The following is a 17,286-nucleotide window of genomic DNA, read 5'->3' on the forward strand; positions in this document are numbered from 1 at the left end:
AGAAATGTTTGCCATGTAATATTATTATAACTTCATAGTTTTCTTTTTTTTTTTTAGCATTGATTTTCTTTTTATATTTCTTGCAGTATTTCCACTTAATTCTCAGATACTATCCTGTAAATTTGAGGATTATTTTCCCAATAGAACCACTACTTTACTCACATGATTCTTTTTTTTTTTTGTAAAACTTGCATTTTATTCATATACAGTACAGGCCAAAAGTTTGGACACACATTCTCATGCAATGCATTTTCTTTATTTTCATGACTATTTACATTGGAGATTCTCACTGAAGGCATCAAAACTATAAAAGAACACGTGGAGTTATGTACTTTTAAAAAAAAAGGTGCGATAAATGAAGACATGTTTTATATTCTAGTTTCTTTAAAATAGTCCCTCTTTGCTCTGATGATTTTTTTTTTTGCACACTCTTGGCATTCCCTCAAGAGGAGTCACCTGCAATAGTTTGCCAACAGTATAGTAATGAAGGAGTTCCCAGAGGTGCGAATGCCAAGAGTGTGCAAAGCAGTAATCAGAGCAAAGGGTGGCTATTTTGAAGAAACTGCAATCTCAAACAGGTTTTCACTTATTTCACCTTTTGTCTTTGTGAAGTACATTAACTCCACATGTGTTGATTTTTACTTTTGATGCCTTCATTGAGAATCTTCAATGTAAACAATCATGAGAATAAACGCAATGAATGAGATCTATATAGTAGAATGGCCAACCATGTCAAATGACATTTCTGTAAAGAAATATAAGGACTAGTAGGAATTCTCGCTGGACCTTTTGCTATGCATCTACTAGTTGGGGATGGTAGTTTTAGAAGTGCAGTGCAGTCGTTTAGTCGTAAGGTTTAATTATGTACGGTCATTCAACTAGTGCACTGAACTTTTTTACTAGTGGGGGCAAAGAGTGCACTAGCACTTGGACCTTTTCCATACAAACCTGGCAGGCATCGTTAGGTTTCTCTCTGGCGGCGTGCGTGCGCATGTGCCTCGTGAAGTTGCGTTGACATTTGAAGGCTGTTCCGCACTCTCCGCAGGTGAACGGCTTCTCACCCATGCACGACAAGAGGAAGAAGAAATATGATGTCATCATTTATACAGTGCTCAACGTTGCTTTACTTAGCATAAAAACACAGTGGAGGGCTTTTTCGCCAGATCGTGGTATATTGGTGCCATGGAACTATAATGAGCTCAGCTGAATGTCTTTAATAATAATAATAATAGTGCTTTTAAAAGAGCTCAAAATTACTCCAAATAGAAAAAAAAAGAAAAACTTTTGCTAAAAAAAGTCGCTAAATTTCTGGGCGCTTGTTATTATTAAGGCAAAACTGTGCATTAGTTGTCAACCTGCACGCTAGTAGTACTACTAGTAAAGTGCTAGATGTTATCACGCAGAATTTCATAACATCACTTTTAGTAGGGATGCACCGAAATAAAAAATTTGGGCCGAAAACTGAAACGCCGAAAAAAAATATGCCTATTTTTTTACTATCATTGCATTTTATTATAATTAACTAAAAGGATAATATTATTATAAAATATTTATTTAGCACTGGCATTTTAAAAAAGCATAATATAAATTGAAATATGTCCAGACCACAGATATGTTGGCTAAAGATACATTAAACACCAAACGCGGGGTGAGCATTTTCTGGCGGTGTGATTGCACTTTATAGTCAATGTACAGTAGTTCGCACAGGCGGTGCGGATGACGCATTTGTATTTGGAGCGGGACACGGCGCGGCGCACCTCAAATCCACAGTCACGTATTCACCAACCTGACCAACGTTTAAAAATAAATCAATCAATTTCTTCGCACCAGGGAACAGACTGCAAAGTCACACACAGCATAGGTGTGTAGTCACCCGGAGAGAGTGGTAAGTGTTTACTACTTGTTTCAAACTGTTGATAGTAACAGTGCTAGCATTAGCTAAAGTATATAGCAGGGCCACTGAACGCCAGTGAAAAAGTGGAAGAAAAAAAAAAAGAAGGCGCAGGAGAAAGAGTGGCTCACCTGTAGCATCTGTTTAACCGACCTGTTAAAATGCTGTACAGTTGTTTACCAAGAGACGCTCCTTTCCTTCTCCGGTGCGCGCAGAGGCGGACACTCACCCCCGTGTTTGGCATTTAATTCAAACAGACGCTTGCTTGCAGCGTCTTTTTGGCTCACCACAACTTCCAATTTCGGCCATATTCTTTGGGCTTTCATTTTATTTCAACCGATTGCCAAAAATAGGTATTTTTGGCGGCCGAAAATTCGGTGCATCCCTGACTATTAGTACTAGAAACCCAACTGGAGCACAGTTAGGCTTCACTAATAACATGTAGTCATTGTACAAGTGTGTTGCTTTGTTTCCTAGTGAGGACAAAAAGCATACTAGTACATGACATATTTAACTGCGTCCACTAGTAGAAATATTTGGCTGGGCTGGCCTGGGCTTACCCGCTCGCTGGCGGTGGGATCCTGCTCGAGCGGCGCTTTCCAGTCGCGATCAGATGGCTCGCCCTCAGTCTCGTCCTGCAGTTGCAGAAGTTCAGGCTGGATGGACACAGACGGCTGCGCTGCATCTTCACCGCAACACACAGGAACACTCATTTTGTTATATTGTCAACCACATTTATACCTCTCAATTGGCACTCATTACAGAAATGTGACATCTACATTTTGTTAATTTAAACTCCAATGTGGAATACAACATGCATACTTTACTGGACACATTGGGTGTATTTTATTATTGGAAATTAAATGGCATAACTATTTCTAACTTTCTTTTTTATATATAGTTTTTTCTTGTTCCACGCACGCACTCAAACATGCACAAACATGGTCTCCCGGGTGGGGAAGCGAACCCATGCCACCTGCACTGAAGGCAAGTGAAGGTACCACTTCTCCATCCAGACCCGTGACCACCGTACTTATCATGACACAACTGCCAATAAATCTCAGACTATTTATTACGAATACAAATGTTTTAAAAACTTTTTTATTTCCTTTGTCGACTTTCAACTGAAACAAATTAACTATTTCCGTAGCATCTAGTAAACGTATCACTTTTATTCTCACGCATCATTCATTTTTTCATACTCGCAATGCATTGCGGTCTATATCAACTCAGTTGAGTGAGCATCGATGTTCACTACTTTTCAGAGTGGGTAATTTTGAGTGCCCTACATTTTCACTGCCTGGACATTCGGACACCCCTACAAGATGGCGCGACGCCTTAATAGGGAGTCGGGTGGACATTCGGACACAGCCCCTGTTTCATAGTGATGGAGAAACCGAAGCTTTCTAAAGCAGGGAATCAATATGTGTCGAAATGGTTCAGCGCTATGAAGCATTTGCCACGAATTAGTGTGGTGACATCTGCTGGACAAAAATATATTTCATTTACATTCAGCAAAAGGGCAAAATGTCAATAAGAAATAAGACACTCTTGTGTCCGTTTTAAATGAAAAAGTGAAATGCTTGTGCAACAGAAAATTGACGATGGTATTTGAATAAAATTCTTGTGACACTGGGACGGGGATTTTGGTGTTTCACGAAAAAAAAAAAAAATCTGCAGCATTTGGTTCTAGTCGGTTCCTACGACCTCTCCAGCTTTGGAGAATATACTTTCGGAGATTTGATTTATATTATAATTCAGTGTATATAGTGTGTGAATGAATGTCTACAATATGTGCAATTGCAAATTAATCTATTGTGTAATAATCTAACTTCACCTCCATTGAAAAAAAAGAAAGGAGGGGGGTGATATTTACTTGAAAAAAAAACCTACTAAACTTTTTTTATCATATAAATTTTACAAGGAGAGTTTTGGGTACATTTTCCCAGTTTATTAGAGGATTAAAAAAGTTACTAAACTGTTGAGGAGCGAACTCATGACCTTCTGCTTGGTAGGCAGACACTATCATGTGTGCCATATTAGTCGTGTTGTTTATTACAGGCTAATGTATTTCTGGTGTGACTAAACGGAGCAAAAAAGGTCTTGAAGCTAGGAGGATTCCACCTGACACCAGCAACACAGCTGCAGTGGCGTGGCTCAGCTCCTAGCCGGGCTGTCACCCAACCTGAAGGTTGTGGGTTCGTGCCTCAACCCTAGTAGTTTTTTTTTTTTCATTGAAAAAAAACAAACAAACTGAAAAGATGTACTCTGAACACTACTTGGAAAATTTACTTAATTTTGGAGTGAAAACACTTACCTAGTTTCTCCCCCCCATGTAAATATTACTCATTGTTTTTTTTTAATGCACCCCTCCTCATTCTTAGTGACTTCAATGCGCGCAAAAGCTATCCTCCTCTCAATCTTGCCACCAAGAAACATTGGGAATTTGACTCGAAATCAAATTGACAGACTCGACCCCACCCAAAACTTCGCCCCGCGGTCACGTGAATTTCCACCGAATGAAGCACGGCATCGAAACAACGTATCGAGACACTTATTGCCGCGAGCGCTCGACACCTGCCGAGCGTCTGCTTCGAGCGTCTGCTTCGAGCGTGACGTCACTAGATGTTCCCCAAGATTCAGCGAGACATCGGGACGACCGATTGTGATACTTCTGCTGTGAGCGCTCGCCACAACTGCTTCGAGCGTAACATCACTACTGTTTCATCACATCACGACTATATTGAGTCTACCTGGCCTCGCGATGTACACGACTCTCTTGCGCCCTCTTTCGTCCGGGAAGCAGAAGTGCAAACTAAAGATGTTCCAATGAAGTTGTCGGGGGAGTCGTTAAAAGACATTTCCAAGAGTTTGATGGCTCGGAGTTTGAAACGACGTCAGAAGCGAAACGAACCTTTGTGTTGTTTGAGCCTTTGATGGCGCTCGAGCTCCAGCCTGGAGCGCAGCAGCTCGTCCTCCAGGCCGACGATGGTGCCTTTGAACGCCTGAAAGATCTCCTCGGCGGCTGCGCGCAGACGCTCGTTGACGGTCGCTTGGAGCCGCTGGAAGCTGGACATGACGCCGGGGGACACTCGGACGGTGGGCCCCGCTGAAAAAGATTATGAAAAGGGCTGCTTTCGAGGCTGACAAGACGCCCAAATATTGATTGTTAACAGGAATAGTCACTTCCTGTGTGCTCTTTTTCGTCTGCTGCAGAGCAACGTGCTGCTTACTGAGTGTTACGGTGCTTCCCCTGTAGGGCATCCGTGGAACTACGCGCCCATGTTTGCAGTTACTACAAATGTTCTAGATTACTTTTGGCGCCGCATAGACTGATTCACTAGTACTGTATATTAACTGGTGAAGCAAAATTTATTCATTCATCTATGGTATTAAATAATTATAATGGGCAATTTAATTACTGTAAATAATTCATGTAATTTAAAAAAAAACTGTTACGTATAACTTTTCAATTGTATTAGCAATATTATTATTATCATTAATTTCACAATGTTTTACCTTAATCTGAGTGCTCATGGGAAAACGATTGTGGTAGCGACTTCCGCCTCCAGCCATAATTTTGCTACTTAAAGTGGATTTCATGTCATGGAGCCGTTTATTTGAATGTATTTTTCCTCATTTGTCAAAATGATTCTAAGCCCGTTGCATTTGAAAATGACTTGCACAACATGGCAACCTGTTGTGCCTTTTCTGTTTGTACGAACAACAAACAAGGGATTACAGTTTCTACGAAATGAGAGTGAGAGAGAGTATGAGAGAGAGAGAGAGCACGTGCACCCCTGAGCGAAAGTTTGAGCTGAGAGACCAGCAGAATGCCAAGCGCTGTAGCTTCTTGCTAGCTAGCCCGCTAGCCTACAACCATAATGTGAGTTACACCTTCCAAACAAATCTTCCCCTCACCAATTCACTATTTAAACATCATACACTACACATCCACAGCTAAACTTGTGACTGGGATGAAAGTTCTTTTTGCAGTTGATGTCACGCATCGTCATCCTTATTGGATGACTGTATCTATCTATCTGTCTAAACTGTGAGGTATGGCATTTAATCGATCAATCAATCGCCTACATGCTTTTTAATTACACAAGGATTTTTGCTATTTGTAGGCTGGCCGGGGCCCTATCACCCGCAAATAGCAAGGGCACATTGTATAGAATATATATGGTGGTGATATTTATTTTTATTTTATCTTCATGAGCATATTCGGTATTGGAGTAATCCAAAGTAATAAAGTTACATTACTTTAATATTATGGTACTTGGATTACCTTACTAACTACATTTTTTAGCAGGTAACTTGTAAATGTAACGGAATACATTTTAAAAGTAACCCTCCCAACCTTGCAACCTACCTACCTATCTACCTACCTTCTTGTCTTGTCTGCAGCCATCTGTCCATCTATCGGCTGGCCTCTCTGTATCAACAAACATTCCAAAACACAGCAAAGTGCATCCAGTGCAGCTGGGATGAATTAGCAGAAGCAATTTCAGTTTCTGGGAAGGTTCCAGAAGTTTAATCAACACTTCAGTTCATGAGTGGCAATTGATGGGACTGCAGCATAATCAAGAGGTTCCATCACAATACCCAACACGTGCGCGCACACACTAAACAGTAATAATTAATTAGCGCGTGAGAGTGCATATTGTCACAAAGTGACTCACAGCCACAAAACGGATGAGTCACAGTGAGGCCCACCATCACGACTAACACCTGAAGGATTTGAAACACATTTACGACACCACTCGGAGGGCACACAAAAGGGCAAAATCTTTTACAAATACTTTTCATGTGTCCTTGAATGTAAACATGATGTTTAAAGCCACGTTTGTCAAGCAGCAATGGGAAGTAACCAAATACAAGTAGCCTGTGGTACTGTACTTAAATAGAATTTTCAGGTGAATTTTCACCTGAACCGACGTGAGATCGAGTCCGGGCTTCGGCCTTCCTGGGTGGAGTTTGCATGTTCTCCCCGTGCTTGCGTGGGTTTCACCGGGTATTCCGGTTTCCTCCCACATTCCAAAGACATGCATGGCAGGTTAATTGAACACTCCAAATTGTCCATAGGTGTGATTGTGAGTATGGTTGTTAGTCTCTGTGTGCCCTGCGATTGGCTGGCAACCAGTTCAGGGTGTACCCCGCCTACTGCCCGAAGCCAGCTGGGATAGGCTCCAGCGCCCCCCGCGACCCTAGTGAGGAAAAGCGGTCAAGAAAATGGATGGATGGATTTTCACCTGAACCTTTGGGGCAAAAAGCAGGGCTACACTATGAACTAGTCGCCAGCCAGTCCTAAGGTACAAACAGACAAACAATTGAACGGTCATGTTTCATGTAGACAAACAATCTACACAGTACAAGTACCACTGATTGTCAATCTCAGGACCCTTTCAGACAAACGATGGACTGGTTGCCAGCCAATGTCAGTTCACTTATAGATTAGATTAACTGGACTAGTCGCCAGGTAATGGCAGCGCCACACTGTCTTCATACTACAAGTCGATCATTTCCAAAGAGGTGCTGTGCTCCACGTTGTCATCAGGCTTTGTTTTTGCGCTCCCGTTAGCTTTGTTTCCAAGCAAAGGTGACGCTAGAGACGTCTCGCAGGTCTCGAGGTCCCTATTGCCGGGGTCCGGCATTTGTCCCTGGGGATTCTGCTCCTCGGCCTCATGGAGTGCCAGCAAAGGCTCCAGAGTCTGCGCCGGGCATCCGTTTTGGCCGATTCTCAAGACTTGCGTCATTTCCGAGACGTCGTCGTCCTCGCGGAATCCCCGCCTCAGGCTCTCCCGGGGCACCAGTGCCCGCTTACTGCTCTCCTGTGCTGACTGGACCTGGACGACATGGTGGTCCTCCACCTTGCGGTTGGCGCGGCAGAGGGCTTTGCGGAAGCCCCTCTTGAAGTTTTCCGACATGAAGCCGTAGACAACGGGGTTGGCGCAGCTGTTGGCGTAGCCCAGCACCACTACGAAGTAGTACAGGCCCTGGTACTCGGGTGGCAGCGCCACCAGAAGATTGAGGATGTTAAGCGCGTAGAAGGGCAACCAGCACAAGACGAAGACGGCCACCACGATCACCACCATGCGTGTCACCTTGCGCTCCGACTTGCGACGCTTAGCCGAGGCTGCGTGGACCTTCTTGGCCGAGCTGCGTACCTTCAAATAAGAATGATAGTACAGTCAAACCCCCAATTTAAAAAAAAAGTTCTATGCAGCCCCAATAGTCTAAATATGTTATTTGGTTTAATATTTCGTTAAGCAGCAAAATCCAGTTTTTATCCATCTCAGGAGGCGGCCATTTTGCCTCTTGCTGCAGACTGAAGACTACATCAATGTTGCAAGGTAACAACGAATCACAGCACAGCTTCAGAATACAGGTGAGCTCTGATTAGTTGTTGCCTTATGCTGAAATTGAGGATGGTTGGAAGTCGGATGGATCTGAGTTGGGTTTTTCCCAGTCCTACCTGAAAGCGTTCGAGGCGAAAGTAAACAACCAAAATGGCGGCTCGTGATAAATTGTTTTTTTATTCGGGTCCTCAAAACTAATTTTGACCTCCACAAAACTTGCCTTCTCGCAATTTTGCTTGATTGATTGTTTTTATCTTATTTCATAAGCATTCCATACGGTTCAGTAGTTCGGTGAAGTCGGGGTCCTCCCCCCCCCCGTTTGCAAGTGGGATTTCCGAGTTAAAGGGGGCGTTCCTGTACACATTTCCTGGTTTAAAGTCGGAAAAGTCCGACTTCCGACCTTCCTCGAATGCAGCATTAGCCCTGGTTAACTCTGATGTCATCTTCAGTCGACAGCAAGTGGCAAAATGGCCGCCCCCTGAGATGGATAAAAATGGCTAACTCAAATTCTACAAATGTAATATTAATCACAATGTCATGTTTAGACTTGTAAGGTCACATATAACATCTCATTGTCAAGAAATGTTTAAAGGTAGATTTCCATTTTAATCACAGCGATTGATAGATAAGATCCACGGACATTTTTAAATCGCCAGCAGCTCATTTTAGATTTAATGAGGTTAGCCGCTAACGGACAGATTCTGACCACGACTCATGCAAATAAAGCCCTCGAAGTATTGTAGACGTAACCTTGAAGACGATGAGCAGGTAGCAGAGGCAAATGATGAGCAGCGGGCACAGGAAGCCCACCGTGGACGTGTAGATGATGAACGCCGCCCTCCACACCTTGGCGGGGGCCGGCCACATAATGTTGCAGGTGCCGCCTGTCTTCTGGATGTTGGCGAACACCACCACGGGCAGGACCACCAAGAAGGACAACGCCCACACGGTGCCGTTGACCGCTTTGGCAATGCGGGGGCGCCGCCAGCGGGCCGAGCGAACGGGGTGGCCCACCGCCAGGTAGCGGTCCACGCTCATGACGGTCAGGCAGAAGATGCTGGTGAACTGGTTGATAGAGTCCACCGTCATCACCAGGCGGCACATGAACGAGCCAAACGGCCACGCCTGCAGGGAGTTCTGCACGGCCAGGAAGGGAAGGCCCAACATGAAGAGCTCGTCGGCGATGGCCAGGTTAAGGATGTACATGTTGGTCACAGACGCCATCTTGGAGTGATGTAGCACGATGTGGATGACCAGCGTGTTTCCACCCAGGCCGATCACGCATACAATTACGTAGATGAGTGGCATCAAGACGCCCCCCACGTCGGAGTCTGACCCGTCATCAGGCGCCGTTGCGTTGGTGACGTTCAGTAGGAGGAGAGAAAGATCCTGGAACGAGGCGCTGGCGTTCTCCACCGCCGCCTCCATGTCTGGAAAACGGCAGCTTGCTACAGTTAAAACAACCACTCTAAAATGGTAGGTGTTTTCAACTAATAAATATTGGTGATTAGGCCAACCAATACAAATTGGCTAAGATATTGGTTCATCTGTGCTAGAGGCTGACAAAAGTAGGCTACCACTGATTGTCACACCGGGCAAAACTCTTTCTCCGCATTTGACCCATTCCCTGAGGTAACTGTGAGCAACAGCAGGGGCCACGCTCGGGAATCATTTGGTGATCAAACCCCCCAATTCTAACCCATAATGCTGAGTGTCAAGCAGGGAGGCAAATGGGTCCCATTTTTATAGTCTTTGGAATGACCCGGCCAGGGATTGAACCCACAACCTCCCAGTCTCAGGGTACACTGTAACACATTTCTCCAAAATCTACAGTAAAAAAATTACAGCATTTTCTTATTTTTTTAATTTTGCAGTATTTAACTGTATACTGCAACGCATTATGGGTAAAACAAAGTGCAGTAATTTGCTATATAATTAGCGGTAAAATACTGTAAATTTTATAGCAACTATGTTTTGGCATATGTGGATTACAGGTAAGTACTGTAAAGATTGTTGGATTTTGGCGGGTATCGCTATAAAACATAGGTGTCAAACTCCGGTCCTGGAGGGCCGTAGTCCTGCAGGTTTTGGAGGTTTCCCTCTTCCAACACAAGCTGATTCCAATCAGCAGGATCGTTATCATTCTTCTGCAGAGCGTGCTGATGAGCTGATCATTTATCAGCTGTGTTGGAGAACGGAAACATCCAAAACCTGCAGGACTCCAGCCCTCCAGGACCGGAGTTTGACACCTATGCTATAAGAGAAGAAGCAAATAGTGGACCCTGTATTGTCACCGGAGCAAGGACAATAATTTTTTTTTGCGCGAGGGCAATCTGCATTGTCTTCACATCGCATTTCTCCGATAAACAGGCAATATTACAGCTAACATTCATTTATGCAGTTGGCTGCAGAACGCAGATTGATTTTACAACAAGGGCGGCACGGTGGGCGACTGGTTAGCACATCCGCCTCCCAGTACTGAGGGCGTGAGATCCGGTCCGGGCTTCAGCCTTCCTGGGTGGAGTTTGTATGTTCTCCTCGTGCCTGTGTGGGTTTTCTCCGGGTGCTCATGTCTCCTCCCACATTCCAAAGACATGCATGGCCGGTTAATTGAGCACTTTAAGTTGTCCCTCTACTGTAGGTGTGACTGTGAATGTGGATAGTTGTTCATCTCTGTGTGCCCTGCGATTGGCTGGCAACCAGTTCAGGGTGTACCCCGCCAGCTGGGATAGGCTCCAGTGACCCTTTTGAGGAATAAGCGGTAAAGAAAATGGATAGTTGGTTTTTACAACGACATACTGTATTTGTGTATATTTACTAAAGTTACCAGTAAATTCCTGTAAATTACGTAGAATACAATAAACGGTTGTAAACTAGATTACATTGAATTGCTGTAAACGTAAATACAGTAAGTAACTGAAATGTATTTACAGTAAATACTTGTCAAAAAAAAAAATACAGTTAAGTACTGAGATTTTAGAAGAATTAGCTGGCAACTTTTTTTCCCCAGTTAATTCTTGTAAATTCTACAGTCAATTTGTTATTGTGTAGACACCACGAGGCCACTGAGCTGGTCACACCTAGGGATCTATCTAGACCAAGGGTGGGCACACTACGTCCTCGAGGGCCGGAGTCCTGCAGATTTTGGATGTTTTTCTTTTCCAACACAGCTGATATATGATCAGCTCATCAGCACGCTCTGCATAAGCCTGATAACGATCCTGTTGATTGGAATCAGCGTTGCAGCAGGGAAACCTCCAAACCTGCAGGACTCTGGCCATCGAGGACCGAGTTTGCCCACCACTGATCTAGATACACGTTTCCTTTTTTAAACACTAGATTATTTATAATATATAATATAATATAATATATTGTAATCACTTATAATAATTTTGAATACATTAAATTGCTACAATAAATATATTTTCAAGTGATCCATCTCGACTTAGTTTCTATTGTAACCAATTTTATTGGTTGTTTGGGAAACCAAATAAATTGGTATGCCCGTAACCACCCGTAATGGTCAATGTCTGACCAATCTATTGGTTAATCAAGCCAATATGAACTTAACCTACTAGATGGGTATTTATTTTATTTTATTTTTTAAACCAATCCATTTTTAGAGTGTACATAACCTGTTGTGGTTTCGACTGACTGTGTTAACCAGAAGAACAACCAATTTATCGGAATCAGCCATCTTTGTTGTTTACATTTGCCTGGAACACTTTAAAGTCGGAACTGGGAGAATCCAAATGGGATATGTCTGACTTCCCACCTTCCTCAAATGCAGCATGAGGAAACTTAGTCCATGCAATTGCAGCTTGGATGTTTTCTGAAGCTGGGTCGTGATTGGTTGTACCCTGAACCCTGACCAACTGTGATGCCATTTTCAGTCAACGGAAATTTTGCTGCTTAACTCATATTCCACAAATGCATTATTAATGAGAATGCTGTGTTTAGACTAGTGGGGGCCGCATATAACATGGTAAAGAAATTGTTTGGGTCGACTAACCCCCTTTAATAAAAACGAATGAAATAACTAAAATGAAAGAAAATATTTAAAAAAAAAAAAAAAAAAACTGAAATGCTTTTAAATGCTAATTAAAAGCAACAACTTAAAAATGTCATTAGTTTTCATCTTTTGCCAATTATTTTCAAGCATTAACTTTTATTACTGCAAGGCTGTATGGAAGAAGGAAGGCTGAACAGTCAGTCATCATATTATTCCACAATATCTATTGTGACCGACCAAATGTCACGAAAACATTTTTGTTGATTTTTGGTTTTGGTCAGTTAAAGTTTTGTTTGTTTCCTTGTGTCCTTTGTCTCTCGTTAGGTTATGTGTCATCCAATCAGCTCGCTCAGCCACAGGTGTCTTGTCCAGGTGGTTCTCGTTGTCTTATCAGTGTGGTGATCTCTCGTGTTTCTTTGTTACTTTTGATTTTCATTAGGACTTTTGATTTTATTTTATAGGCTCTCACCCCAGTACCCTTGCTATATGTTTTGTTTTTGGTAATAAATCGTTTTGTTCGGTCTTCCCTACACTCCTGCCTGATTTTGCCTGTTTCCTTGCACGTGGGTCCTCATTCGCCACCAAATCATCACACCAAATACTCAATATATAACAAAACAAACAAAAACTACACTAAAATGAAACAGTTATCTTTTTGTATAATATAGGAAACATGCTCAAAAACCATGTGAATTTGAAAAACAAAAGGATAGTGATAAAAAAAATTAATAATAATCGGTTCACACGTCACTCTTTTTAAATCGTGCATATCTAATTTTATATTGCATAATTTTCACTATATCACCGGATTTTGTGGTGATCATTTTTCGACATGTATTGTTACTGCATACTCACATAGCAATAAGCCAGGCAGAAAAAAAGATAGATTAAAAATGTTGAATACATTTGATCATTATTGTCATTGTGTGTGTGCGTGTGTAACAAAAAAACGCTACACTGTTGTTTTTTTAATATCTTCAAGTGTCTACATCGGTTTAGCGTTTTCGCTCATCAGGGTTGGTGGCCGTGGAAACGGGCCAGCGGGGCCTCGGATATCAAAGTCATCAATCATTAATAAATGTCGGCGCCTTCTCGCCAAAGGCAAAACACAAAGAAAATAAAGCAAAGACGAAAACACAAAGTGTAGTAGTCCGTTGATTATTTTCAAGTCATTGAAAACTTCCAAAGAATGAACAAATAATATTTATATCCTGAATTAGCTGACTTTCTGAAAACAAGGACACCACCAATTACATTTTTGGGTAATTAATCTAACGAAACATGCCTCATGTGTTTTTTGGTCACCTGTCAAAGGAAGGACTACAAATGTAAACAAACATTTACAAAGTATATTTGTCAAAGTGCTGTTGTTCATTAAAGTCTCTTTTGCTTTCTCTCTGTGACGTGTATGCACTCACAGCCGATAACAAGGCACTCTAATTCAGCCATAACAGAGGACTATCTGAAGAGAAGACACATTATGAGGATGTCGACATAGCTAGCTAGCTATCTGCATGTCACAAATGCATAAAGTAATAACTACTGATGCCAACAAAGTTCTATTAACTCTTTGACTGCCAAAAACGTTAAATAACGTTTAGTAAAATCCTACGGAGGAGCGCCAAAGACGTTCACCAAGTTTTTTTTTTTTCTTGTAAACTGGTGGAGGAAAGCCTTGGCCAGCTGTGCTGAAAGTATCAAGCAGATCTAGTTAGTATAATGCCTATTTTTGGCCCCTAGATGGCAGTGATTACTCTCTTTGGACAAGACGAGAGTGTTGAGGGGACAATGGCTGAGGAAGCCATAACGGCGACCGGTTGCAAGCAGCTCACGCTTGAGCATTTTTTTCAAAGACGAAAAGCATCGACCAATGCTAAAGAGCACATTGATGACGACGATGATGATGATGGTGACTCCGAGGTTGACGCCGAAGTTGGAAGCGTTGACGCGGCGGCTATGATCACGTCATAAAGCCTCACCGGTTAGCGATGCTAACGCCGGAAAACGCGGAGCACAACCGAGCACTTTTGCTCAGGCGGACGTTCAATCGGACGACGAAGAGTGCCCCGAGTCCAATGCATATTCATCGGAGGAGTGTGTACAGTCTGATCACGGAGAAGACACTGGTTATGGACTACGATGTCACCATGAATGGAGCGGATAAGATGGATCAACCACCCGGTATAGGAACTGAAGGACATGAGGAAGCCAGACGTAACACCACCGTAACGTCACCGTATCATGATCCTGAGAGTAGACTTGATGGCAACATGGCCAAACACACACTGCAGTATATACTTGCTATTCCCCGGGAAAAAAAGCCAGCAAGAAAGTGTAGCGTCTGCACGCTAAGGGGCCATCGCTGTAAAACTAATCTGTTGTGCAAATCCTGCTGCGTCCACTTGCACGCAGGGGAGTGTTACAGAAAGAAAAACTGTATTTGAAACATCCACACAATTGTAAATAGTACCACAGTTGCACACATTTGTAAATAGTTTGCCAAATTGTTTTGTCAAATTGTTACACTGTTGAATGTAAATAAACGTATTTTGCGATCAAAAAACACTTTTTCATTGTTGGTGGTAGTGTTTTACAGAAGTAAAGCACTGTTTAGGTGTTTGTGGCATTCATGGAAAAAAAAAGGTGTCAAATTCACTAGAGTGCATGAAATAATATCGTTTCACAAAAAGCTTGATTTCTCCGTTTTTTGTTTCAAAACAGAGCATTTGGGTGAAACGAACCATTTTCTATTCTTGATTACTGAAAAACGGAATAAGGTAGAAACAAACTTTTTTTTCTGATGAAAGATGAGAGTTCAATCTTTCATTTGGTAGTATGTGTGTTTCCGTAGTCCAAACACAAAATTTTCTGTGGACCTTGAAAGATCAGTCAAAATGCTTAAATCGGCTGGCACTGACGGCATCCCTTTTCTGAAAACGTCTGGCAGTCAGAGTTAAAAAGTGGGGAGGAGCCACTCATGCCAGGTGTCACTGGGTGCAGTTTTAGACACACCCTAAATATCAGGATAACTGTAATTGTGGGAGAAAAAACTGTTTATCGCAACATCTCCGCAATTGATTAGCATACAGTAACCTGCAGACTTTTTCAGATTTTATTTTCAGGGTGTGACATCAGGTCATGTGACTTCAGACAAATACTTTCAGAAGTGTTTTAAGTCAGTGTCAATCATTTTTAATTGATTTGATTACAAAAATATTTTTTATACGTACCCTACAGTATATTGCGGAATATCCAACAATTGTGAAGGGGGCACCGGACTGTGATAAATTGGGGTTCACCGGTGGTAATTTTTTTTTCAAGGTGAGGCGTAAATAGGTCTTTATTGGATTTGGATGAATGCTAACATGTGCTAAATGCTTATTGCGCAAACGTTGCGAGACAAAATGTCAGCAGGTTGTTCGGCGTCCATCCTAAAGTTCACCGCGACTTGAAAGCTTGGGGGAGGACCTGCGCGCACACACACACACACGCAAACACGTGCACACACAAACACGTGCGTACCACTCACACAATACAACCTGCATCAAATTTCTGACTGATGACGATGATGTTCGCATGTTGTAAAAGTTTATCGTTGTTGTTATCACTGATAATAATGTAATCATCAATATATAGATATTGATCATATTGTGAGACTTTATATGCGTGTGTATAAATATATATATATACATACATACATACACAGTATACAGTATGTACAAGATTTTGTATTGTATTGATCTACTATTCTATTTAGTCCATTCTAATGTACATATTACATAATTCATACAACCATATAGACACCCCCACTGTTCATGATTTTTTCCATACACCTCTAATTTTCCACTTAATTTTTTTAATGACTTCATGAGCAATTTTGCACCTATTTATTATATACGTCTATGCATATTCAACCGTTTCATACACTGTACATATTGATATATTATATTATAATTCATAACTGTTAATAATATACGTCACACTTTGCATACACTTGGTGGCCTAAGCAGAAAGATTTCATCTTACCTTTGGACTTTTCTTGGTCTTGTGTTCACGACGGCAGCTCCAAACTTGAACAGTCTCCGGATTCGGTCAGCTTAAGTCCACATTGCATCGCGAATGGAACCATCAGCATAATTGTCGTCATCAGCAGCAGCAGCAGAAACGGAGCACTTCTCTACTTGTAACTAGGAGACAGCTAGTCAAGTGGGAGGTGTTAGGATCCCATTCGATGTGCGTGCGTGCGTGCGTGTGTCACAAGAGAGGCTGCAGTTAAGTGGACCTTCTGGCCAGAATAAATGTGATATAGTATTAGACTTATCATCGTATCATCAGCATCAAGTTGGATAAATAATAAAGTACAATGTTTTTTGAAAATGTTATTTTATTTTGACGTGAAAAAAAATCCCAGAAAAAATATTATTTGCACAGGGGTGTGTATACTTTTTTTTTTTAAATAAGCACATATATATTGTAGGAGTGATATTTTTTGTTTCCACTATGTAGTGTATTTAGGAGACATGCATGATGAGTACAATAATTGATAACACTCACGCGGGTGGGATTAGGGATGGGCGAGTACCGATACCAGGTATTGGTGCTGATACTTGCCATATTTTAAGGTATCGGTACTAACGACGGTGGCCAATACCAGAATCGGCCGCCCTTTTGTGGCCATTTTACGATGAGGAAATAAAAAGTTGTCATTAATTTCAGGCTTTTTTTTTTTTTTTTTTAAGGAAAAATGCTTTATTGGGATGCATAGGTCTTTCTTTAAAATTATCTGTCATTTTTGTGGGGAATTGTATGTATTAGTGGTATCATTATTTGGTATAAGTGACTACTCAAGAGTTGAGTTTCGGAGTACAGTATTGGTCTGAAAAAAAAAGTGTTATCAAACATCCCTAGTTGTGATGATGTCATCATGCACGTGGAGGCCAAAGAGACAGAAGATGATGTTCAGTCTTTGCCAGGAGTCCAGCATGATGGACACTGTTCTTGAGATTGTTACTTTTGCCATA

General features: G+C 41.9%; 2 protein-coding genes across 2 annotated transcripts in view; both read right to left on the bottom strand.

Annotated features, from left to right (window-relative positions):
• Positions 1 to 17,286, bottom strand: part of LOC144044388 (uncharacterized) — a 28,313-nt gene that overhangs the window by 5,905 nt on the left and 5,122 nt on the right. The window contains exons 3-6 of the mRNA XM_077558768.1: positions 6,283 to 6,408; positions 4,806 to 5,000; positions 2,452 to 2,576; positions 949 to 1,053 (exon numbers count right to left, since the gene is read on the bottom strand). Of these exons, the coding sequence (XP_077414894.1) occupies positions 949 to 1,053; positions 2,452 to 2,576; positions 4,806 to 5,000; positions 6,283 to 6,313 (456 nt within the window). The 5' untranslated portion in view covers positions 6,314 to 6,408. The remainder of the gene's footprint in view (positions 1 to 948; positions 1,054 to 2,451; positions 2,577 to 4,805; positions 5,001 to 6,282; positions 6,409 to 17,286) is intronic.
• LOC144044389 (somatostatin receptor type 5-like) lies at positions 6,495 to 16,382 on the bottom strand. The gene is made up of 3 exons (XM_077558769.1): positions 16,292 to 16,382; positions 9,004 to 9,683; positions 6,495 to 8,061 (listed from the first exon to the last, which is right to left on the bottom strand). Exons 2-3 carry the CDS (start codon positions 9,679 to 9,681, stop codon positions 7,402 to 7,404), a joined length of 1,338 nt encoding a protein of 445 aa, XP_077414895.1. The 5' UTR covers positions 9,682 to 9,683; positions 16,292 to 16,382; the 3' UTR covers positions 6,495 to 7,401.

Source organism: Vanacampus margaritifer, chromosome 2, assembly GCF_051991255.1.
Source record: "Vanacampus margaritifer isolate UIUO_Vmar chromosome 2, RoL_Vmar_1.0, whole genome shotgun sequence".
NCBI lineage: Eukaryota > Metazoa > Chordata > Actinopteri > Syngnathiformes > Syngnathidae > Vanacampus > Vanacampus margaritifer.